This window comes from Leucopleurus acutus (genome assembly GCF_964270905.1).
Source record: "Leucopleurus acutus genome assembly, chromosome: 1".
Taxonomy (NCBI): Eukaryota; Metazoa; Chordata; class Mammalia; order Artiodactyla; family Delphinidae; genus Leucopleurus; species Leucopleurus acutus.
The window spans coordinates 86,205,156-86,229,808 of NC_139142.1; the positions used below are offsets into that span (position 1 = coordinate 86,205,156).

General features: G+C 41.1%; 1 protein-coding gene across 1 annotated transcript; it reads left to right on the forward strand.

Moving 5' to 3' along the window:
• The first annotated feature begins 366 nt into the window (after nt 1-366).
• On the forward strand, nt 367-23,145 carry PDIA3 (protein disulfide isomerase family A member 3). The gene is made up of 13 exons (XM_082842607.1): nt 367-645; nt 6,634-6,712; nt 8,367-8,484; nt 13,051-13,158; nt 14,560-14,689; nt 18,597-18,713; nt 19,025-19,150; nt 19,728-19,910; nt 20,737-20,845; nt 21,394-21,522; nt 22,084-22,163; nt 22,522-22,579; nt 22,792-23,145. The coding sequence occupies exons 1-13, from the start codon at nt 479-481 to the stop codon at nt 22,903-22,905; spliced, it is 1,518 nt and encodes a 505-aa protein (XP_082698733.1). The 5' UTR covers nt 367-478; the 3' UTR covers nt 22,906-23,145.
• Nucleotides 23,146-24,653: the final 1,508 nt, after the last annotated feature.

Consider the following 24,653-nt stretch of genomic DNA (forward strand, 5'->3'; position numbering starts at 1 on the left):
CTCTTCCGCCCACTCAGCCCTGACTTCACTCCTCCGCCTCCGGCTCTGACGCCTCCTGAGCTCGGCTCTCCCCACGCGGGTCGAGCTCAGGGTCGGCTCCCAGCGCCGCAAGTCCTGCTCCGCCAGCCCGACCGCTCCTGGGTTCCGGCTCGCCCCGGGCCCACCCCCAGCACCAGGCCCGGGCGCCAGCACCCTCCCGGCCTCACTCGCCCCGGCGCCCGTCGCCTCCGCCCAGGCCCGCTCTCCGGCCACTCGGCCGTTACCAGCTGGTCCCGCCCGCCCGACGCAGGCGCCGCACAGCCAATCGGCGGCTGCCACACTGCGGCCCGAGCCGGGCTGGGGGGTTGGGACCTCCGGCTGCGGGGCCGACTGGGCCAGACGCGCGAGCGCAGCCTGAAGGCTCGTGGTTCTCTGCCTGGCCTCCGCAGTCCCCGCCGAACCCTGACCCTCCTGGCCGCCACCGCTTCACCTAGTCGCCATGCGCCTCCGCCGCCTAGCGCTGTTCCCGGGCCTGGCGCTGCTCCTCGCCGCGGCCCGCCTCGCCGCTGCCTCTGACGTGCTGGAACTCACGGACGACAACTTCGAGAGTCGCATCTCCGACACGGGCTCTGCAGGCCTCATGCTCGTCGAGTTCTTCGCCCCCTGGTGAGGCCATTTAGCCGGGGCGGGAGAGGGAGGGCCGGGTGGGCAGGGGGCGAAGGCGCGGGGACGGTAGGGCCTACGCAGCGCCGGCGCCCTCCATCGTTCCCCCGAGCCCGGCTGAGGCCGGCAGGTTTTCCACCCACCGGGGAGCCGAGCTGCCTCGCGGAGAGCAGAGACGTCGGTACTGATGGTCTGGGAGCGAGATCCGAGAAGGAGAACGCGAAGGCCCCTCTCGCGCAGGGCCACATCCTTACCTCGGTGCTCCTGCGGCACTTCCTATCTGCAGAGGGTTTCACCCCCTGCACCCCATCCTCCCTCGACTGGTATCTTTAGAGTTTCTGGGTGAGTCCGTTTTACTGTTTTCCATTCTATAGACGAGGCATCTCAAGGCCTTATATTGGAAGCCAACGTTTCACCAAGTGCAGAGGCCGTGGGCCCCCAGGATACTTCCTTTCTTCTTGCCCCACGCAGCCGTTGGCTTCTAGCCAAGGTCAGAGTGGCTGCAGAATGGTCATAAGTGCTCTCTTAAGGAAGGCAGTTATTTGTCCATCGCCAGGTGCACACTTTCTCCATTAAACTGATCATTTCTCAGCACCATCAGAATTCCGTTAAAAAGAGTAGGTGAACCGAGTAATTCCGTCAGGATCTGTCTAAATGGTCAGTTTTAATTAGGATTTCTGAAAAATGCCAAAGAAGACCTCAGTGAGAAAGTAATCAGTGTTGGAGAAATACTCCACTTGAGAGTGCTTTAACTGAACTAGGATGTAGATTACTTAGGATAGAACTAACTGGAAATAAAAAGCTGGGGGTGGGGTGGGAGTGGGGAAAGAGCAAATAGGATTTCTGACCCAGTAAACCTGAGCGTTGTTATTTTTTTTTTAACTCCCACATCTTTACCATAGCAAACAATGATTATCTTAACGCTGGGGACAGCTCAGTATAACCACGCTAATTACAGTACTTAAGTTTTCTCCTGCCACAGTGACCCTTAATTAAAAACTATTTGTATTCAAAAGTCTCAGTAAAAGAAAGTTAGTGGATAACTTTCACTTGCTTCTAACTCTGGTCTTCACTCTGCAGGGGCTCAGCTGACTTGAGGGTTACACTAGAAGTCCTGTAATGAAGACCACCTGAGCCAGAAGGGTGTGCTTAGAGGCAGCACATTTTGTTTTCAGCTTCTGACAGGTTTTGCATCCAGGGCATTACCGCGACTAACTGGCAGTACTGATTACACATCATAGGTGGTCTTTACACGTCACTAGAAATCACATTCTCTTAGAAACAACTCTTCCCAATCATGTAACCATGCTGTTAGCTTTGAGGGGGTGTTACTGTAATTAGAATGGCTGTATGGAGTTGTATCAAAACTGGGAGGTGCCTCTGTGACTACAGGGGTCCACATGAAGTGAATTGCTGGAGAATTGTGGGCTATTAGACTATTAGTTTAAAGCAGATTTTTCCCCCCGATTGAAAGTGATCTATGCTACTTTAAATTGTTGCATGTGCTTCCTAAAAACTACATATCCCATCATGCACTAAAGTATCCCTAAAGTTGGGTGGATCACTGCTGTGGTGTCTCCATGTAATTGGTCTGGAAGGTAAAGTCATCCTCCACAATGCCTACAAGAAGGATCAGTTTTCTGAATGAGTAATTTGGAATCAAGGAAGTCTGTTGATGATGTCCTTATTTCTCCACATTCAACTCTTTTATTTATTAATATCTCAGCTGGAAATGCTCTCTAACTGCCTTGTATTCCTGTTATAAGTTAGATAGGAACAGTTAAAGAATCCTTATTAAGAGTAAAATGGACCCATTTTGAACAAGTTGTTTTTCTCATTTGTTTTAGGGTATTTTTTCCACTTTCATTTTACAAGTGAAAGTGAAAGATTTCTTTACAGCTGACTCTGTAGACTAATATTTCCATTATGGAGTCAATCATCTATATAGTTTGTAAGAATGGGAGTATCTGAATTTCTCTGGAAGTAAATAGAACTATTTAAATGTTTGTGATAATTTCTGAATATTTACTAGTCAGTCTTAAGTCTTCAGCATCTACCTGTGTTGTAGATTTGTGCCCTGCCCTCTAGGACAGTAGTATTAATTGATGATATTTGATACACAGTGTTTCTAGAATATAGAAAAAGACTACGTGGATAGTATAAAATGGAATATTTAATATTTCTTCTTATACATACTGATTCCTTTACTTGGAATTCCCTCCCCTCCCAACCCCCAGTTGATCTTTTCAACAAGATTTAGCTCAAAAGTGATTTCTTCCTTCCCTGAACAACTAAGTGTTCAACTAACCTCCTCTCTATTGGGACCTAATAATATTATCACCCCTGCCAGACTGATGTTCCTACAGGGAAAGGACTATATCAGTTTTTTTTCTATCAGAGGCTAAAGTAGCATGAGGCACATGACAGGGATGAAGTAATGATTGTTGGGTGAGTATATGTTGGGAGTCATTATTAACTGCTGGGTGCCATCCCTGAAGGTGAATGGGATTATTTGTGTTTTAGTATTATCTAGTAGTAGGTGAAAGAAGTAGTGGTAAAACTTGATGATCACCTTCAAAATCCACCTAAATTCCATTCCTGGTGAATTTAAAGAGGACAGTCTCTTCCAGCCTTATTGGAACTTGTTAGACAGGTCCTCCCTTTGGACGTTTGATGATGTTGTGGATATTAACAATGCTTAAGGCAATGGTTTTCAGTCCCAACCTTGCCACTTACACACACTCCCTCTAACACCTGTGGTTATCTCCTGGATTCCTAGAGGAATCATTCAGTAAGTCCCAGGGTGGGGCCTAGGCACACAGGTCTTTTTGGTTTGTTTTGTTTTTTAATTTATTTAATTTTATTTATTTTTGGCTGCGTTGGGTCTTCGTTGCTGTACGTGGGCTTTCTCTAGTTGGTGCAAGCGGGGGCTCCTCTTCGTTGCGATGCACGGGCTTCTTATTGCGGTGGCCTATCTTGTTGTGGAGCACGGGCTCTAGGCACGTGGGCTTCAGTAGTTGTGGCATGCAGGCTCAGTAGTTGTGGCTCGTGGGCTCTAGAGCGCAGGCTCAGTAGTTGTGGCACATGGGCTTAGTTGCTCTGTGGCATGTGGGATCCTCCTGGACCAGGGGAACCCGTGTCCCCTGCATTGGCAGGCGAATTCTCAACCACTGTGCCACCAGGGAAGTCCCCCTTTTTTTTTTTTTTTAATGCTTAATGGATATTTTTATATGCATCTGTTTTGAGACCCACTGGTCTGGCCTAATTATTTTGTACTATTTTTTTTTCTTTTCAGGTGTTTAAAGGTAGTTGAGGTGAAACTTCTTAAATCTGTTGTCTGTCTTCTTAACAATTACTACATATGTATTCAACAGAAATCTCTTAATACATATAACACATTTATTATCTCTTAACCAAAAAAAAAAAGCCCTTCATAGTTCTGTTTTTTTAACCATTATTTTGTAATTCTCAGTGTACAGTTCTTATGCCTCTCTTGATAAATTTATTCCTAATTACTTTTCTTTTTTTTTTCTTTTTTTGGCTGCTCTGGCTCTTCGTTGCGGCGCGTGGGCTCCAGAGCGCACAGGCTCAGTAGTTGCAGCACGCGGGCTTAGTTGCCCTGCGACATGTGGGATTAGTTCCCCAACTAGGGATCGAACCCACGTCCCCTGCATTGGAAGGCGGATTCTTTTTTTTTTCTTTTTTTTTTTTTTTTTTTTTGCGCTATGCGGGCCTCTCACTGCTGTGGCCTCTCCCACCGCGGGGCACAGGCCCCCAGACGCACAGGCTCAGGGGCCATGACTCACGGGCCCAGCTGCTCTGCGGCATGCGGGATCTTCCCGGACCGGGGCACGAACCCGTGTCCCCTGCATCGGCAGGCGGACTCTCAACCACTGTGCCACCAGGGAAGCCCGGAAGGCGGATTCTTAACCACTGGACCACCAGGGAAGTCTCCATAGTTCTCTTGAATGCATCATTCTCACTAGTAATTTTAACGTTGCTCTACTATTCCCCTTCTCTAAAATACCCTACCCCATCCTGTCTGAAGCCTTAAACCTTTAAGGCCCAGATCCAATTCTTACTCTCTTTAACACACATTCATTTTTAACCTTTGCACCCTTATGTTCCCAAAAGCTTAGGTTTATTAGATAAATTGGTTATTTTATTAAATCAATTGGAATTTGTGTAGTTTTGTTACAACTCACGTACATGAATTTTTAATTTACTATGGAATACAGAAGATATAATGAATATATTTTATGTCTCACGAAGAGAGAAATGCTACCAATGAAACTATGACAACGATTGCAAGACACATCCCAATTTCAGATATGGTAAAAGGTGCATCTGTGAAACACAGTATAAGGAATACCATTTATTCACCACCCAGTCTAAAAAATAAAGCCAGTACAGTTGAAGTCCCTTGTGTACCCCTTCCCCATCTTACACACTGGCCATCCTGAATTTGGTCTTTATCATTTGGTTCTTTTATACTTTTAGTAAATATGTATGTGACCCTAAGCAACATCTAATATTATAGTCTTTTTTTATATCACTCTTTCAGTTAAGCTTTCTAATGATTATTTTTGAATAGGACTTCTAAAGACCTAGAAGAATATAAATTCTTAGAATTCTTTGTTTTAAACAAGTTTTGGGGGCAGAATGTTTCTAAGTTACTTACCCATCCATTACTTAATAAAATAAATTTTGAGACTTCGGCTATGAAATGTCAGCTCAAATTTCTTCTGTGTTTCCTTCCTTCTGTTTTCTAATTCTATATTTGCTGTCTGTGAGGAGGTCACAGAACTAATCACGTTCTCCCAGTGATCCTTCTGCAAGTCGTTGGCTTTTGAAGAGATGATACATAGCTGGTGCTAGTTGCATACTGATAAGCCCCTACCCACATTGCATGTACAGTGTGCCTGTGGGACTGTTAGGGCTCTCTGGGCAGAGGAACAGGTGTTTATGATGGCCCTATGGGAAAATATTCTAACTGACATAATGCTTTATCTTCATCAGTAGTTATAGTCAGGTGAACTGTGTAGCTGTAAAAATCAAGCTTGCTGTCTTAAATATGTCATTCTCACGCTATGTTGAAACTCAGCTGAGAAGGAAAAAAGCCTCCATCGAGCTGCTAAAGTATATCAAATGAGCACCTTTTGGGCCTTATTCGACTGACCCCCCTCAAACTGGGTTTCTGGTCAAAGAGTCATATTCGAGGAATGGAGAAAAAGTACTTGATCGTGACTCTTAAAGAGTTAATATCATACTTGGGACCTTACAAGGTTTCAACCACTATATTTTTAAGAACCACAGTGCTGGTTTTCTAAGGAAAAATACATACCTTCCTTTAGGAAATGCTACCAGGAACGGGATTATTGCTGTCTTGCCCTTTATTTTATCCTCATTAATTGGTCAAAAGGGCTTGAGCCCTTTCCCTCTTTAATGTGGCTTATACTTCTGACTACAGTTTTCAGGGCTCAATTGTACTTTTTTAATCTTTTTTTTTAATTGAAGTATAGTTAATATACAATGCTGTGTTAGTTTCAGGTGTACAGCAAAGTGATTCAGTTATACATATATATATATCTATCCTTTTTCAGATTCTTTTCCAGTATAGGTTATTACAGGATAGTGAATATAGTTCCCTGTGCTAGGTCCTTGTTTATTTTATATATAGTAACGTGTATATGTTAATCCCAGACTCCTAATTTACCCCCGCCATCGCCACCCCATTGCACTTTTGAGAACATAGATGCTGCTCTGGACTGAGCCAGTCCTATAGAGTCGACCTCAGGCTAGAGAAGGTAGCTTTACCTCTGAGAGCTCTGATTTACCTTATCAGTACTGGATGTTGTTCAGGTGATGTTTTTGCTTTTGGAAGCAGCTACTAGTCAAAAGTGGTATTATAATTTGAGATTCTTCCCAGAGAAACAAAATTAACAACCTTACAGGATATATTTGCCTTTTTTCTTCAACATATCTGTATAGGTGCGGACACTGCAAAAAGCTTGCCCCAGAATATGAAGCTGCAGCTACCAGATTAAAAGGAATAGTCCCATTAGCAAAGGTGAGTATAGATGGATTCTTCATTAAAGGAAATGAGGTATTTTAAATAGTAGTAGGTAAAAATTAACATTGATTTCCTTTATTCTTACAGTGCTAAGAAGAAGAGGGAACACTAGTTTCTGGGCAAATACACAACTGACTTAATTACGGTTTCAAAAGATTACAAGTAGTGAAACTAAGGGAAATGCTGGCATAAGAAAGAAGTAAAATATATGGTAAATAAAAATTAAGGGGGGGCTTCCCTGGTGGCGCAGTGGTTGAGAGTCCGCCTGCTGATGCAGGGGACAGGGGTTCGTGCCCCGGTCCGGGAGGATCCCACATGCCACAGAGAGGTTGGGCCAGTGAGCCATGGCCGCTGAGCCTGCGCGTCCAGAGCCTGTGCTCCGCAATGGGAGAGGCCACGGCGGTGAGAGGCCCGCGTACAGCAAAAAAAGAAAAAAAAAGGGGGGCAAACATGGAAAGTAAAATTACAATAGTCAAGTTTAGAGGAAAATTATCAATGAGTGAATGAGTTCCCTAAATTACTATACGCTATTCACAATGATGGGAATAGGAAGATGACAAGAGGATGTTGATAAGTATTAACTAACGGGTCAACTGTAAACTTAGTATTTGCTTTTACAGTCAAACTAATGCTTCCCGAATTTTATGTAGTAAACCCCTAGTTGCTCCGGTCTAAAAGTTCACATCTCGGCCAGCCTCAGATAAATAGTTCATACATATATAGGACTGTTTTGGCTTTTGGGGTTTTTTTTTTTTTGCGGTATATGGGCCTCTCACTGTTGTGGCCTCTCCCGTTGCGGAGCACAGGCTCCGGACGCTCAGGCTCAGCGGCCATGGCTCATGGGCCCAGCCGATCCGCGGCATGTGGGATCTTCCCGGACCAGGGCACGAACCCGTGTCCCCTGCATCAGCAGGCGGACTCTCAACCACTGCGCCACCAGGGAAGCCCAGGACTGTTTTTGAAAACTATTTTTAATCCTGATGTTCTGTGGCAGCTTGCCATAGAAAAAAATTGGGATCATACCTCAGAATCTTATGAAGATTAATGAGATAATACATGCAAAGTGCTGATGGCATTACCTAGTTTCGAATAAGTGGCTAAATAGATGGAAGTTGTTTTTCTTCTTCCTGATAGGTCTCACTAGATCTATCATGTTATAGTTTAGCCCAGATTCAAGACTAAGCTCAGGGAGCATGTTTAAGTATCAGTACCTTTGCTAGTAACCGTAGGTGACTTGCCAAATCAAATATACCGCAACCCACCTAAGGGGTATATATTGATACATCCCACTGATTATAATCATTATCAAAGTAAGCCACTATTTCTAATTTAAGTGATTTATCCTTTGCATATTCTGAGGGGCAGGAAAAAGGTGGAGAACACTGCTTTAGACAATAGAGACTCTAAGGGCAGAATTTAAATAGTCATTTGTGCATCTTGTATGAGGCCCAGGAATCTAAATTTTAGAGTTCCTTAGGTGGTTCTGAGGTAGCTAGCCAAGCACCAGTCTGCCTTTAAAATCTAATATTCTGTAGGATGTGTCAAAAATTGCTTGATATTTTGATTTGACCACTCTTAATATTTTGGGAATATAGGAAGAGCCTGCAGCAGGCTTTTGGATAACAAGTGGTTCATGTATTTTAATCTTTAGGTTGATTGTACTGCCAACACAAACACCTGTAATAAGTATGGAGTGAGTGGATATCCAACCCTGAAGATATTTAGAGATGGTGAAGAAGCAGGTGCTTATGATGGGCCAAGGACTGCTGGTAAGGATCCTGGATTACATTCTGGAAACTGGATCTGTTTAAGTACCCTGTTCTTTGTAGTGGGAACCTGACATTTTCTATACAAGATACTTTAAGTCTTAAAAATTCCTCACCTAAGAGGTCAGTTTGGAAGCTAACAAAAGACTTCTCTAACTGAACAGATTATGCAAGTAATGTAGAAAATACTTGAACTTGATTTATAAGGTTTACTAGCATTTTTTTATTTGACAAATACTTATTCAGTACTTACTCTGTGCCAGATATTCCAGATATACTAGGTGCCCAGAATTTATTGATAAATAAAACAGACAAGGTTCCTACTCTCGTGATGCTTACATTCTGGGAGATGAAGAGAAGAAGGCAACACACAAGTTTAAAAATATATATAGATAACCACCTCACATCCATTAGGATGACTACTATAAAGAAAAAAAAAAGAAAAAAGAACAAGTGTTGGCAAGGAGGTGGAGAAATTGGAACCCTTCTGCACTGTTGTTGTGGACTTACATAAACTGGTGCATGCAGCTGCTATGGAAAACAGAATGGTGTATCCTAAAAAAAAAAAATAGAATTATTGTATGATCCACTATTCCACTTCTGGGTATATACCTAAAAGAATTAAAAGCAGAGTCTGGAAGAGATATTTGTATACCCATGTTTATAGCTGCATTATTGACAATAGCAAAAAGGTGGAAGCAGCCCAAGTGTCCCATCAGTGGGTGTATGAATATACAAAATGTAGTATATTAATAATAATTAATTATATGTAAATTGTATATAATACAGTGGAATATTATTCAGCCTTAAAGAGGAAGTTCTGATGTGCTACAACATGGGTGAACCTTGAAGACATGCTAAGTGAGATAAGCCAGTACAAAAAGACAAATACTGTGTCATTCCACTTATATGAGATTCCTAGTCAGTTTCACAGAGATAGAAGTAGAATGTGGTTCCCAAGGGCTGTGGGGAGTTGCTTAATGAATAGAGTTTCAGTTTTGCAAAATGAAAACAGTACTGGAGATTGGTTGTACAACAATTTGAATGTACTTAATGCCACAGAATTGTATACTTTAAAATGGTTAAGATGGTAAATTTTATGTTATGTATATTTTACCACAATTTAAAAATTTTTAATGTCAATAATATATGTGGATAAGATAAATTCAGTTAGTGATAAGAGCATTAGAGGAGAAAAATAAAACTGATGTGATAGTGATTGGGGTTGGGAGTACCACATTATGAGTGATCAGGGAAGTAACCTTTGAGCTGAGACCTGAATGATAGGAAGGAGCTAACCACGAGAAGATGTGGACCTGAGCTCTCCAGGCAGAGGGAAAACAGGTACAAAAAGACCCTAAGGCATAACTGAGCTTGATATGTTCAAGGGACAGAAAGACCTTGTGGCTGGAATATAATTAGCAAGGATGACGGGTGAAGTTTGGGAAGTAAGTGGGCTGGCGCTCTACATAGGGCCCATAATTAATGAGAAAGTATGTTTTGGATAGTTTTATCTTGAGTCTATCAAATAATTAGGCATATTTTACCTTTTTATTATGAAAAGGTGAGAGGAAAGGGGTTCGTTCAGTTTGGGCATTTTAGGTGATGTGGAATTTTTTCAGCATGTATGATTGATACCCGTATACAAAGCTGTACATAAGATGGCTCCTGTCTAACTCTTAAGACTATTAAGACTTAAGACTATTTCACTTTAGAACCTTTGCCCTAGCTGTGTCCACAGCCTGAAATGATCTTCCCCCATGTTTGCATGCTTGCTCCTTTTTTTCATTCAGATCCTGGCTTAAATTTCACCTCCCAGGGAATTCCCTGGCGGTCCAGTGGTTAGGACTCGGCGCTTCACTGCAGTGGCCCAGGTTCGATCCCTGGTCATGCAACTAAGATCACACAAGCTGTGCAGCACGGCCCCCCCCCAAAAAAAAAAAAAAATTCTTCCAGATGCTTTCCCAGGCCACCAAACCTAAGGTAGCCACCCAGTCATACTCTTACCATCCTCTTCTCTGCATAGCACTGGTTACTATCTGATATTTTAAATTGTTTACTTATTTGAAGATTTATTATATTATTTATTTGGGGATTTATTTGGAGATTTACTTATATTGTAAGCTCCAAGAGATCAGAGACCTTGTTTGGTTTATTTATTACTCTATCCCCAGTACCTAGGTTCTCCACATGTAGTAGATAATAACTCTTCAATGCATGAATAAATATTTTGGCCCAACTGAGGTCATTTAGCCAACACTCAAAATTTGATATGTCTAAGAACAAAACGTAAAATATTCATTTTTTTTTTCCTGATCTTAAAAGCATTAATGAACACATGTTACGATTCAGATTTTATTAGCTCAGGGTAGAGTTAGCAGTTAGAATTATTGATATGTTTTTCTCTGGACTTAGGTCTAAACTATATTGTATGTGAACCCAACCAGACTGCTGCTAGGCAGATAATCTCACTTGGGCTGTACATAGATTTCTTAAACTCAAGTATTTCTCAGCATCTGACTAGGTGATCAGATGTTTGGCTACTTAAGATGGATTATTTTATTCATGTATTCTACGAACTATGCTGTTTGCCTTCCTGCTTCAACTGGTTACTCAGCCCTCCTTTATAGCTTCCAGAGAATTTTAAATACTCAGGGAGAAACGTAACACTTTTCATCATAGCCCTGAGGTAAAGTTCTTTATAATAATTTATATTGTGATATAGTAATTACAGTCCCCTTGCAGGCCAAAAAATTGATATCCGATATCAATTTACCTATTGACACAACCCCTCCTCTGTGAGGAGTTGAGGAAAACATTTAAGAGGAAAAAAAATCATGAATGGAGAGAGAAGGAAAGAAAAACCTCTAAAAGAAGCAAAATAGACTCAATCATGTTGAAACAGTTAAACAGTACTCTGTCTCAGTCGGTCAGCAAATCCTTAGAGTTCTCAGAAGAGAAAGGGGTGGGAGAGGTGTAGCACGGAGCCCAGAAGAAAATAGAATAATGGTCTGTCAACTAGACTTAAAGGGTAAAAGATTTTTTGTGTTTTTGTATGTGATTATTATTTTTAAACAGTTTTACTTACCTAGCGCATTTCACCTAAATAGGAAAATGTGATTTGGGTGGATCTGGGTCGTGGCATAGTTTGACCTGTATATAGTTAAACCCTGAAACAAGATAGCTAAGGCACTGCATTTTCTACTTTTAAAATGCAAGGCTACATGTGACTGTGCCACTTAAGAATAAAGGATTTGTTTGTTTAATTCATTTGCAAAATGGATATTTCTTGAACTTGTTATGTGTTAGGTATTAGGTATATATCAGCAAAACAGACAAAAATAAATAAGGATAGAGTATTAGATGGGTGAAATGTGCTGTAAGAAAGATAAAGCAGGCGATAAGGGAGTGTTGGCGGTTGAATAGGTTTTAGTTTACAAGGAATGGTTAGGGAAGGCTTCCTTGAGAAGATGACTTGTTTGTTTGTTTTTATTTATTATTTTTGGCTGCATTTGGTCTTTGTTGCTGTGTGCGGGCTTTCTCTAGTTGCAACGAGCGGGGGCTACTCTTCGTTGCGGTGTGCAGGCTTCTCATTGCGGTGGCTTCTTTTGTTGCGGTGCATGGGCTCTAGGCGCACGGGCTTCAGTAATTGGCACGTGGGCTCAGTAGTTGTGGCTTGCGGGCTCCAGAGCACAGAGTCAGTAGTTGTGGCTCACGGACGTAGTTGCTCCGTGGCATGTGGGATCTTCCCGGACAAGGGCTCAAACCTGTGTCCCCTGCATTGGCAGGCTGATTCTTAACCACTGGGCCACCAGGGAGGTCCCGAGAAGATGACATTTTGAGTTAAGACCTAAAGGAGGAGGTGAGGAAGGAAGCCAGGTGGATATCTGGGGAAGGATTGTTCTAGGCAGAGAACAACATGCACAAAGGTATTATCTGTATTGTTATAAACGCTTTAATACATCACTGGCAGGGATATGAATAAGTACAGTCTCTTTGGGGGGGCAGTTAAACAGTTATAAATGCATGTACTCTTTGACCCAGTGAATCCACTTTTAGGAAATTACCCTACAGGTACACTCAGTCATGTGTAAAATGATGCTAGTACAAGGTTGTTTATTGCAGAATCATTTACAGTAGCAAGAAATTGGAAACAAATGTTCATCAGTTGTGGCTGGTTAAATAAATTGTGGTACATCCATACAATGAAACACCACGTGGCTATAAAGAAGATTGAGGTAGTTCATTATGTATATTGACATAAATTATCTCTAAACTGTGTTAAATGACAAAAACAAAATACAGAACAGCATATGTGTGTGCTGCCATTTGAGGAGAAAAGAAAAGAATAAATATGTAATTGCTTGTTTGTGAATAATATGTCTGGAAAGATATACAAAAAACTGAAATGTTATCCTATAGGGAAGAAACTGGGTCACAAGGAGAAGGATAGGAAGAAAACTTCATTGTATATGCTTTTGAACTTTTTAAACTTTAAATCATGTGAATGATTACCTTTTCAAAAATTATAAATTTGTGTTGCTATAATCTTTCATCTTGTCTTTTAAGATGGAATTGTCAGCCACCTGAAGAAGCAGGCTGGACCAGCTTCAGTTGGTCTCAGGACTGAGGAAGAATTTGAAAAGTTCATTAGTGATAAAGATGCTTCTGTGGTGGGTGAGTAGCAAATTTGATTATGCCACAAAATCATCAACATGGTTTCAAAAGCCCTCTATGTCTGAGTAAACAATGAAGTTAAAACTGTTTGGGAAACCTTGGGGGCAGCTGAAAAGACAACTCACAAAATTAGGTCAGCATTACTATAATGTAGAAAAAATTGGTGTTTTATTTGAGTGGCCTGGTATTCTTTCAGGTGTAAAGATTTAATGTCAATTAAAGAAAATAGGAATAGCTTCAGTTTTTCCTATCACTTCTTAAACTCCTGAGATTTAACTCAAATAATAGAGTACTTAAAACTGAAAATGGGGTTTTAAGGTGGGAGGATGTAAGTAAATGATAAACCTCTGTCTGCTATTTTCATAGTTGTAGGGGAATTTACAATTTAAGATCAAATTGCTAGGATTTGTGTATGTTTTTACAGCAATCTTTGCTTTCTTGGGTGTTGCAATATGTCATTATTTTTAAAATAACTTGAGCCAATTAAACACATTCTACATCTTGAGTGTTTTTTGTTTTGTTTTGTTTTAAATGTAATGCATAATACATTTGACTAAAAAATAAATTTAGGGCTTCCCTGGTTGCACAGTGGTTGAGAGTCCGCCTGCCAACGCAGGGGACACAGGTTCGTGCCCCGGTCCGAGAGGATCCCACATGCCGCGGAGCGGCTGGGCCCGTGAGCCATGGCCGCTGAGCCTGCGCGTCCGGAGCCTGTGCTCCACAACGGGAGAGGCCCCAACAGTGAGAGGCCCGTGTACCGCAAAAAAAATAATAATAAATTTAAACATACAAGCGTGTGTTCTCTTAATCTCCTAATTACTGTAATAAAACTGACTTTCTGGCAGTAGAGGATGGTTTATCATTTAAGTTTGACTAAAAGTCACTTCTTATCTGGATATTGATTCTGTATATTTTACAAGGAGTTAACCATAAGTAGACATTTAATAAACACTGAGGTTTCGGGCACTTCACTAGATTTGAAGTTCTAAAGACAAATAAGACATAGAAAAAAATACGGTGAATTAATTTACACTTTATTTTGACATACTACCTTATTTAATCCTCTGACACCTGAAATAGTCCCTGAGACTCTAAGGAGATAGGCAATTTGCTCACATTTTTCAACTGTGAAAAACTAGAATTAAGACTTGAACCCTAACAAATTCTCTCCCTTGGCTTCCTCAAAAAAGTTGTTTTTTAAGGGTAGAGAAAGAATTCTTATCCTAAATATTTCATCAAATATCCTCAGTACTCATGGCAAAGCAGACCCAATCCTCCTATCTATCTTGCTTTGCTTATCCATAATAAGATAAAGACTTTGAAAAAATAGAAGAATTTCAAAGTTTTGAATATGTCTCAGCACTTACTGTTTCTTCTTCGTGTTTGACATTTTCTATATAGGTTTTTTCAAGGATTTATTCAGTGACGCTCACTCTGAGTTTCTAAAAGCAGCCAGCAACTTGAGGGATAACTACCGATTTGCACACACCAGTGTTGAGTCTCTGGTGAACAAGTATGATGATGATGGAGAGTAAGTAACTGAGTTAAATGCCCTTGTAAATGTGCACCTTGACCAAGTGCTATTGTGTGAACTGGTGGTTTTTAAGCCTAGTTTTTCCAAAAGCTTTATTGAGCACATACTAGGCAGTAAGCTAAGTTCTGGAAACTGTTGCTGCCTTTGAGGGGCAACTGGTAATGGGAGACAGTGAATATATTTAAAAATACAAGTGTAAGTGAGCATTATATGTATTATGGTAGAAATTAGGCAGAGTGTACCAGTAGTACAGAGGAGGGAATGATTTTTTTTTGGGGGGGGTGGGGAGTAGTATCAAAAAATGTCGTAGAGGAGGTGACTTTTGAGGTATATCTTGAAAGATAAGTTTTTCCAGGCAGGTTATGGTGGGGGATAAAGATTATTCCAGATAGAGCAGCAGGAGAGAGGGCCCCGAGATGTGAAACAACCTAAGCGTGTTGGGACCTGTAGTACTGCTGGAGTATTGTTCGTGGATGGAGGTCATAGTGAAAGGTAAGCTTGGAGAGGTAAGCAGAGACCAAATTATAGAAAACCTTAAGTGCCATACAGAAAAATTTGGATTTTATCTTTTAGATATTTGAGAGCCATTGAAAGACTTTGAGCTAGACAGTAATGTGATTAATTTTGTGTTTTCAGCGGAAAAGACACTGGCACCCATATAGTGGTGGTTTGAAAGGGGAGGGATGGCAAGGCAGTCAAGAGAGGCTAAACTAAGGGTGACATCTGAGAATCTAAATTAAGGCAGTATTAGGGGCAATGAAGAAGAAGGAGTGTGTATAAAAAATGTAGACAATAGGATTTGGCCCCTAGCCAAGTGTGAAAAAGGGCAGATCTACAGTAAGTCTAGGTTTCTAAAGACTTGGATAACTGGGCCAATCATCATCAAGCTATGAAGAAGACGAAGAGAAACAAATTTGGGGGGAATGATGATGAGTTCTATTTTGACACAGTGAATTTGAGTAGTTTTGAGACATCCCGGTGGTGAAGACCCATTGGACAATTGGATAAATGAGACTAAAATTCAGGAAAAGTTCTCAACTGAGTTAAAAGATGTATAGGTCAACCACATGTAAGTGGTTATTGAAACCATGGGACTAGATGAGATCACTCAAGGTGAGCATATAGAGTAAAAAGAAAAGTGTGACAAGGGTTAGTGTTATTTATATTTAACAAAATATTGCAGTGTTTACTATGTGCCATGTACTGTTAACTCTTTTAATCCTCTTAACAAATTGTTGAGACAGAGCTGTCATTATCTCCATTTACAGAGGAGAAAGCACACAAAGAGGTTAAGCTTCACATGCCGTAAATGGCAGAACCAGGGTTGAACCTTTGCCGCTAGAAGGTCTAGCTGCAACGTTGTTGGGCTTAACCATGAGGCCTACTGCCTTTTAGATTAAGAGACACCAGGTCTATAAATGATGTGGAGCCACTTGTGGCTCATTAAGCACACCACATATCAGCCTGTTACCCTTAGATTTGTTCACTGTGTCTGCCTCTCACACTTGTCATTAAAAGTGGCCTATCAGGGCTTCCCTGGTGGTGCAGTGGTTGAGAGTCCGCCTGCCGATGCAGGGGACACGGGTTCGTGCCCCAGTCTGGGAAGATCACACATGCCACGGAGCGGCTGGGCCCGTGAGCCATGGCCGCTGAGCCTGTGCGTCCGGAGCCTGTGCTCCTCAGCAGGAGAGGCCATAACAGTGAGAGGCCCGCGTACCGCAAAAAAAAAAAAAAAAAAAAAAAGTGGCCTATCAGCGGGACTTCCCTGGTGGTCCAGTGGCTAAGACTCTGTCCTTCCAAACCCAGGGGGCCTGGGTTTGATCCCTGGTTGGGGAACTAGATCCCACATGCTGCAACGAAGATCCCGCGTGCTGCAACTAAGACCCGGGGCAGCCAAGTAAATAAATAAATAAATCTTTTTTAAAAAAAGGAAAAAAAAATTGGCCTCTCAGCCTCTGATCAGAAGTCTTATTTAGAAGACCTGATATGAGGGGTGTCTTAAGTTCTTCATGTGTAGACCTTATATGAAGGGTGTCTTAAGTTTTTCATGTGTACCCCAATGCCATAACATCATTAAAGATCACATTTAGAACTGATTTCAATTTTTGACAATAACTGCTCTGAAATTGGTAACTATACTTTTAAAAAAAATCTGAGACATAGTCACCTTCTTGGTTGCCCAGCGTGTTTATATTAGGTCCCTTTTTGCTATGTAGTTTCCTTGTATACTATGAAAATGCCTGTGTTTTAACTGACATAAAGTTAATGGTTAACATTGGAAGAGTGGAGAGAGGGATATAAGGACTTAAAGGTGCTGACACCTAGCCCAAAACAAGTGATAAAATTGTATACAGGTGTGTATAGTGTGGGGAGGAGGAATGGAAGAGAAGCAAGAGGCAAGATATTTTTTTTTTTTTTTAAATTTTCATTTATTTAATTATTTATGGCTGTGTTGGGTCTTGTTTCTGTGCAAGGGCTTTCTCTAGTTGTGGCAAGTGGGGAACACTCTTCATCGCGGTGCGCAGGCCTCTCACTATTGCGGCCTCTCTTGTTGCGGAGCACAGGCTCCAGACGCGCAGGCTCAGTAATTGTGGCTCACGGGCCCGGTTGCTCCGCGGCATGTGGGATCTTCCCAGACCAGGTCTTGAACCCGTGTCCCCTGCATTGGCAGGCAGATTCTCAACCACTGCGCCACCAGGGAAGCCCAAGGCAAGATATTGATAGTTAGAATAGTGATATTTTCTGGGAACGCTTGTACTAGATATAAACCTGTGACTCAGAACCAAATTGGGTTCAGTTTTAGCTGAACAAAGGGTTACAAAGTAAAGAAGGGCGCTTCCCTGGTGGCACAGCAGTTAAGAATCCGGCTGCCACTGTAGGGCACACGGGTTCAAGCCCTGGTCCCATAAGATCCCACATGCCGCGGAGCAACTAAGGCCATGTGCCACAACTACTGAGCCCACGCTCTAGGGCCCGCGAGCCACAACTACTGAGCCCACATGCCTCAAGCCTGAGCTCCACAACAAGAGAAGCCACCGCAATGAGAAGCCTGCGCATCTCAACGAAGGGTAGCCCCCGCTTGCCACAACTAGAGAAAGCCTGCATACAACAACAAAGACCCAACACAGCCAAAAATAAATAAATTTATTAAAAGAAAAAAAAAGAAGGAATTTCCTTCAAGTGTTCTGGTGGAATGAGGAAAGCTTGGTTTAGGGAGAGAGGCAACGTAGTACCAGGAAGAGAAAACTTTGTAAACTGTGTTTATTCATATAGAGAAATCTAGAACAAAAAAATTTTTAATGGACTCAAGCTAAATATTATCTATAATCATATACCTACCTATAGAATTTTTACAGCTGGGAGGAATCTTAAATATATTTTCTCTAATGAAAATTAGAGAGAATTACTGTATGTGAAGGTTGAATTTTCAATCAGACTGGCAGGGCAAGGTACCTTCCAATAAGAGCAAGTTCTGCTTTATTTTTTTGTACATATTGGGGCTTTGGGGTAAGTTGGGTTTTGTTTTTAAAGGTTTGGAAATTAATTATCTACTCTAACCCCCTTTTGTACTGATGTAAAAGCTGAAGCCCAGAAGAATTAAATTGATACCTGGCCCGAGGTCTTTGAAGTTAGTGGTGGAGCAAGTATTAGAACCAAGGTATTCTAACTTTGCAACCCAGGTTTATTAAATCATCATACCCAATTATTACACTTGAAATTAAGGTGGTTAGCTCCTTAGCGTTGATGAGAAGGTCATGTTGCCAAGGCTGTGGTCCCAGAAAAGAGTCCTTATGTGCTTAAATGGTGATATTAGAAGTGGCAGCAAGTGTAGATAGTCTGAGCTTTAAATAAAAGGTGGGAGACAGTTCTTTTGCTGTCTACCTACTAAGACTTTTTTCTAAAGGGGTATCACCTTGTTTCGTCCGTCACATCTGATGAACAAGTTTGAGGACAGGACTGTGGCATATACAGAGCAGAAAATGACCAGTGGAAAGATTAAAAAATTTATTCAGGAAAACATGTGAGTACCTCTTTATACTTTTGGGATTTCTTGGCTTCATTTTAGTTTGTTTATCTCAGTTATTAAGCAGAGCCATGTTTTAGATTAAATAGCCTCATTCATGGGATTGTAATGATAATAGTTGAGTTTATATTAAAGTAGTAATGTTTGGGTCCTAGAACTCCTATTGTGGTCCTATAAGTTACATTACTCGGTACTTATCCTATATATTGAAAATTTCTTTCCTTTTTAAGTGCTGTCAGTTACTTTATGATAATTCCATAACATAGCTATAAACCAGCCAAATTTGATAATGGATTGTATCATTTCAGTTTTGGTATCTGCCCTCACATGACAGAAGACAATAAAGATTTGATACAGGGCAAGGACTTACTTATGGCCTACTATGATGTGGACTATGAAAAGAATGCTAAAGGTTCCAACTACTGGAGAAACAGGTAATAATAATTTTTCCCCTTTGTAAATAAGTTTACCCAGTGCATAAACAATTCCTTCTAACTATCCTATTACCATGTGTGATGTGAGAACAGATAAGAAAATGGGATTTGAAGCTGTAAGGATAAATAAACTATTTCCAAAATCTGTTAGGCATATCTTCCATAGGTGTTCCTTTGCCGTGTGACACAGCTGATTCCTGACCTCACAATAAAAGATGCAAATGTTATCTAAAATGTCCTTTAACACATTGTGCCTTGTTGCCCATTGAGACCCTCAGTGTATTTTATCCTTATAAATTTTCTTTTTGGGTTAGTTATTATGCCTGTGATATTTTATAGTTATATAATATAACAAGTTTCAGTGGGAATGGACTGTACCAACAGTTTGGCAGTGAAGTTCAGTAAGACACTGGAGTATACCATAATCCTATGTCAGTGCCCAAGGACACAAGTTCAGACTGTTTCCAGAGGGCTGCAGGGACTATGAAATTTTGCTTTCTGGTCTCTTGCTTCTTGGTTTAGAAGTGCTTTACCACCCTGGTATAATCTTGGCATAAATATCTCTTGTTTCCTATAGAGTGATGATGGTGGCAAAGAAATTCCTGGATGCTGGGAAGAAACTCAACTTTGCTGTAGCTAGCCGCAAAACCTTTAGCCATGAACTTTCTGATTTTGGCTTGGAAAGCACTACTGGCGAGATTCCTGTTGTTGCTATCAGAACTGCAAAAGGAGAGAAGTTTGTCATGCAGGAGGAGTTCTCGTGAGTTACAAGTTAGCGTGGGTTTGGGATTTGATTCTGCAAAGAAACTATTAAAGGCTTTTACACTACTGAGGATTTATAAAGAAGAACATTGGAATGTGAAGCTAGGTCTTGTAATCAAGACATATGACGGTCACTTTTCTCAATTAATTATAGATAATTTAAGGATCATGATTCTTAATAAATTTTGAAAGGTAACAAAAGGATGGCAGCTTGGAATTCTTACATGATTATTTCCACCCTGCCATTAAAAATAGTAAATAGAGAACATTAGACAGTCTCTTTGAGATTGATGTAATTTCAGACCAACCCAGTCCCCTCCCATCCCCACAGAATGTCTTTTCTTCTTGGAATACCACATTGGCCTAAAGTAAACTCAGGGTATTGGAAAGATCTTAAGACCCCAGACAGTTTTGGCTATCACCTTCTGAGACTTCGGGAGATTAAGACAAGAGAAAATCTTCCTGTGAGTGAAATCAGTAAAAAAAAAAAAAAAAAAGATAGGCATTATTCTCCAGAGCAACAAAATAGGACCTGGTTCTTTTGCAGAATTGAATTTCCAGAAGGACCAATGTTTTCTTCCTTCTCTGACCTTTCTAATCCACAAAGAACACACTAGAAATACAAGAAGGTGGTTGCTTTCTTGTTCAGTCTGTAGTTCTGCATATTGAGAAACAAGGGCTCTGTCTTTTTTTTTTTTTAAACTTCCAGTTACTTCCTAGCCTTGAAATTTAAACTATGTAGAAACTATTCTAAGAAATGGTTTTTAGTTTTCTCAGTGGTGGGAGCAAGTTAACAAAACTGATCCTTGTTTTTCTAATACCAGGCGCGATGGCAAGGCTCTTGAGAGATTCCTTCAGGATTACTTTGATGGCAACCTGAAGAGATACCTGAAGTCTGAGCCTATCCCAGAGAGCAATGATGGGCCCGTAAAGGTGAGGCGCACACAACTTCCCCAAGCCTCTACATAGCTGTCTCTCCTCATTTCTTTATTCCCAAAATACTGGGAAGTGCTAAGTGAAGACCATGTTGGCTACTCAGTTTCTGTTTTTGTTTGTACTCACCTCCCTCATCATAAAATAAGCATTGTCAGAGTTCATTATGCTTAGTAGGGGCAGGAGTAGAATTTTCTGATGATATTTGTATTGGGGCTAGGTTACTCTTCAGGGCAGAGCAAGCTAACCCCTAATAGAATAGTTTTAAGAATAGCTTTAATATTGTTGTTCTGAGATTATTTTAAGCAAGAGTTGGGTAGCACTTGTTTCCTGTGACTTCCTGAACTTAGTCTGACAGGTGACAGACATGGGAATGAGTTGATTTCTGGGGAATGGTAATATCTTAATAAAGTCTATAAATATGAGTTAGGTTTCATATTTTTAATGGCAACACAACAAATTTGAGAGGGATTGGGTCCAGAAACAAATATAGCTCATGAATGTGTTCAACTTGCCTTACCAGCTAGAGAATCTTCTCTCTTTCCCAGGTAGTGGTAGCAGAGAATTTTGATGAAATAGTGAATGATGAAAATAAAGATGTGCTGATTGAATTTTATGCTCCTTGGTGTGGTCACTGTAAGAATCTGGAGCCTAAGTATAAAGAACTGGGAGAGAAGGTAAGTGTGAACCATATTCTGAAGTTAAATTTGAGTTGGGAAGTTTACATACATAGTCAGCATTGGCTATTTAGTTACCCTTATTAGTTCAGAACCTAAGTACTGGTAGATTTTTTTTCAACTCTCTACTGTTTACTCACTTTCTCCTGACTGCCCTCTGAGCCTGTGCAGTGCCTCAGATACCTGCTTTACCTTTCCACTCCTCAGACTCAATCTAGATTGTGGTTAAAAGGATCCTGGCATCTGAATTTTGATAGTGGCTTATATGAATTCATTATGTTCCTTCATCTTATATCACTTGGCTTAGCCCTTATAATATCTTATTTAGGCCAGGTAATTTTGAAGGTGTCTGTATAAAGAGTCTTAATGTGTGGGAACCAAGAGAGAAAAGGGAAGTTTATGGAAAGTTTGATATTGTGTGCATGTATCACTACTCTTCCTGTCTCAGTAGCAAAACTTATCCAAGCTTTTAAAGAATGAGGTTGTTTTAAGTCCTAAATTGACTGTGTCCCTCAGTCACTGAAAACTTGAAATTTCAAGATCTAACCTTTTTATTAACAGCTCAGAAAAGACCCAAATATTGTCATAGCCAAGATGGATGCCACAGCCAATGATGTGCCTTCTCCATATGAAGTCAGAGGGTAAGTAGATTAAAAACTAGTAAAAGTATCTAGGTAACTGCTAGGAAAAAATAAGCTTGTAAACCATTTCTGTATTGCGCATAGTTTGGAGAGTCCTCATATTCCAGTTGAGCACAGAACCACCAATGCCTTCCTGGCTTAAAGTTCTGCAGCATTGGCCCACATGGCTGCCACAGACCTTGTGAGCTTTCATATTTCTGAGTTTTGATAGGATGTAATGTAGCCACCAATGGAAAATAGTATCTGGTCAGATTAGAAATCATGAAGAGAAGTTACTCCTAGAAGCAGTTATTAGGAAAGTGTATGTCAGAGTTACTCTGGAATCTGAAATTTGTCAACTCTTTTCTTCTTTTCCCAGTTTTCCTACCATCTACTTCTCTCCAGCCAATAAGAAACTGAATCCAAAGAAATATGAAGTAAGTTCATTGTCTCATCTCCCCACAAATACATACACACACACACAGACACATGTTCAGTTCTTTGAGTTTATGTAACTGGAAATTCAACTCATGGTCCATATATGTGGTTGCTAATGTGCTTTTAAAAATTCAAGTCTTCCTATTGGGGAAAAAGAAAATCCACAGTTCTTTGAAAGGTTAAATTTTCAGAGTTATCTTTCTGTTTTCAGGGTGGCCGTGAATTAAGTGATTTTATTAGCTATCTAAAGCGAGAGGCTACAAACCCCCCTGTAATTCAAGAAGAAAAACCCAAGAAGAAGAAGAAGGCACAGGAGGATCTCTAAAGCAGCAGCCAAACACAACACTTTGTAAAAGGACTCTTCCACGAGAGATGGGAAAACCGTTGGGGAGGACTGGGACCCGTATCGGATTATTACCTCTCAGGGCTGAGAGGACAGAATGGATATAATCTGAATCCTGTTAAAATTTTCTCTAAGCTGTTTCTTAGCTGCACTGTTTATGAGAATACCAGAACCAGTTTATGTTTGTGGTTTTGGGAAAAATTATTTGTGTTGGGGGGAATGTTGGGGGGGGATTGAGGTGGGGGTTATTTTCTAATTTTTTTTGTACATTTGGAACAGTGACAATAAATGCGCCCCCTTTATACTGTCTTTTCTCCATGAGGTGGGGAAGCAGAGGTTCTCTAGACCAGCACTGTCCAGTAGAACTTTCTGCTATGATAGAAATGTTCTATAATCTTCATTGCCCAATACCTGTAGCTATTGAGCATTAGAAATGTAGCTAGAAACCATATTTTAAATTTTTATTAAACAGTCACATGTAGGGCTAGTGACTGCCATAATGGTCAATACAGCTGTACTGTACTGGGTGTGGACCCAGTTGTCACCTGTAATTCCTTTCCAGATTTCATCTCTTTCTATCCTCACGTGTTTATTGCACAGGACCCTAGCCTGATGATTAGAACAGGTGAGGGACCTTTCTTGTTGGGCTGTTTCTGGCCTGCCCATGCCCTAAGGATGGATTGCAGTTTATCCTTGCCATGCAGCTGAGTATGTTTATATCTCCCAAGGGCTATTCTCTGCCCAGAAATGCCCTGTGTGGGTTGGGGTTCCATCCAAGTTGTTTCAAGAATTGCTGACACTGCCAGGTACAGCTCTCTCCCCCAAAGCCCAGGGTGTGGTCATTAACTTCCTTCTCCAGCGGAACTGGGAAAGGCAGTATCATTCCTCGTTGTAAGTGAAACATCCACTTTCTTATGCAACAGTGAGGAACGAAAAGGATACGACTGGTGTGATCTTTGGTTCAAATGAATTGAACCGTTTCCCTCTTCCTTTTTGTGGGTAAATCCAAATCCTATCCACAGTTATAGATTTCAGTTACTGGATAATTCCAGATAGCCCCAGTTGCAGGTGATCCTCAACCTCCATGTTTGGAAAAGGAGAGCTTTATTCCTACTGTATCCTCTAGTTACCAATTTCAACAGGGGTCCCCAACCCCTGGGCCGGTCGGTGGCCTGCTAGGAACCGGGCCGCACAGCAGGAGGTGAGCGGCGGCAAGTGAGGCTTCATCTGCCGCTCCCCATCGCTCGCATTACCGCCTGAACCACCGCCACCGCCCCCTGCCCCCCGCCCCCTGCCCCAGTCTGTGGAAAAATTGTCTTCCATGAAACCGGTCCCTGGTGCCGAAAAGGTTGGGGACCACTGAATTACAAGATTTGACAGAGCCACTTAGCAAAATATATATCAGGATCATCCATAGTGCTTTGAAAAAGTAAAGATGCCTAACCATAATCTTGGAGATTCTAATTCATAAGACCTGGGCTGGGATCTGGGGATCTGAATTTTTAGGGAGCCCCAGAACTGGTTCATATACACAGCCAAGGGTAGGAGGATTCAAGGAAAACATAAACTTGACACAGAAGCAATCAGTTTTAATTTTTTAGCCATGTTTGTAAAATAATTCACTTTCAGTACATGGGTAACACCCAAGCCCTTTCCCATTATATCCAGTTGTATTACAAGTTCCTTTAGTTCTGTTACCAAAAGTTTTCATTGTTTCTTCAGGGAGGCTA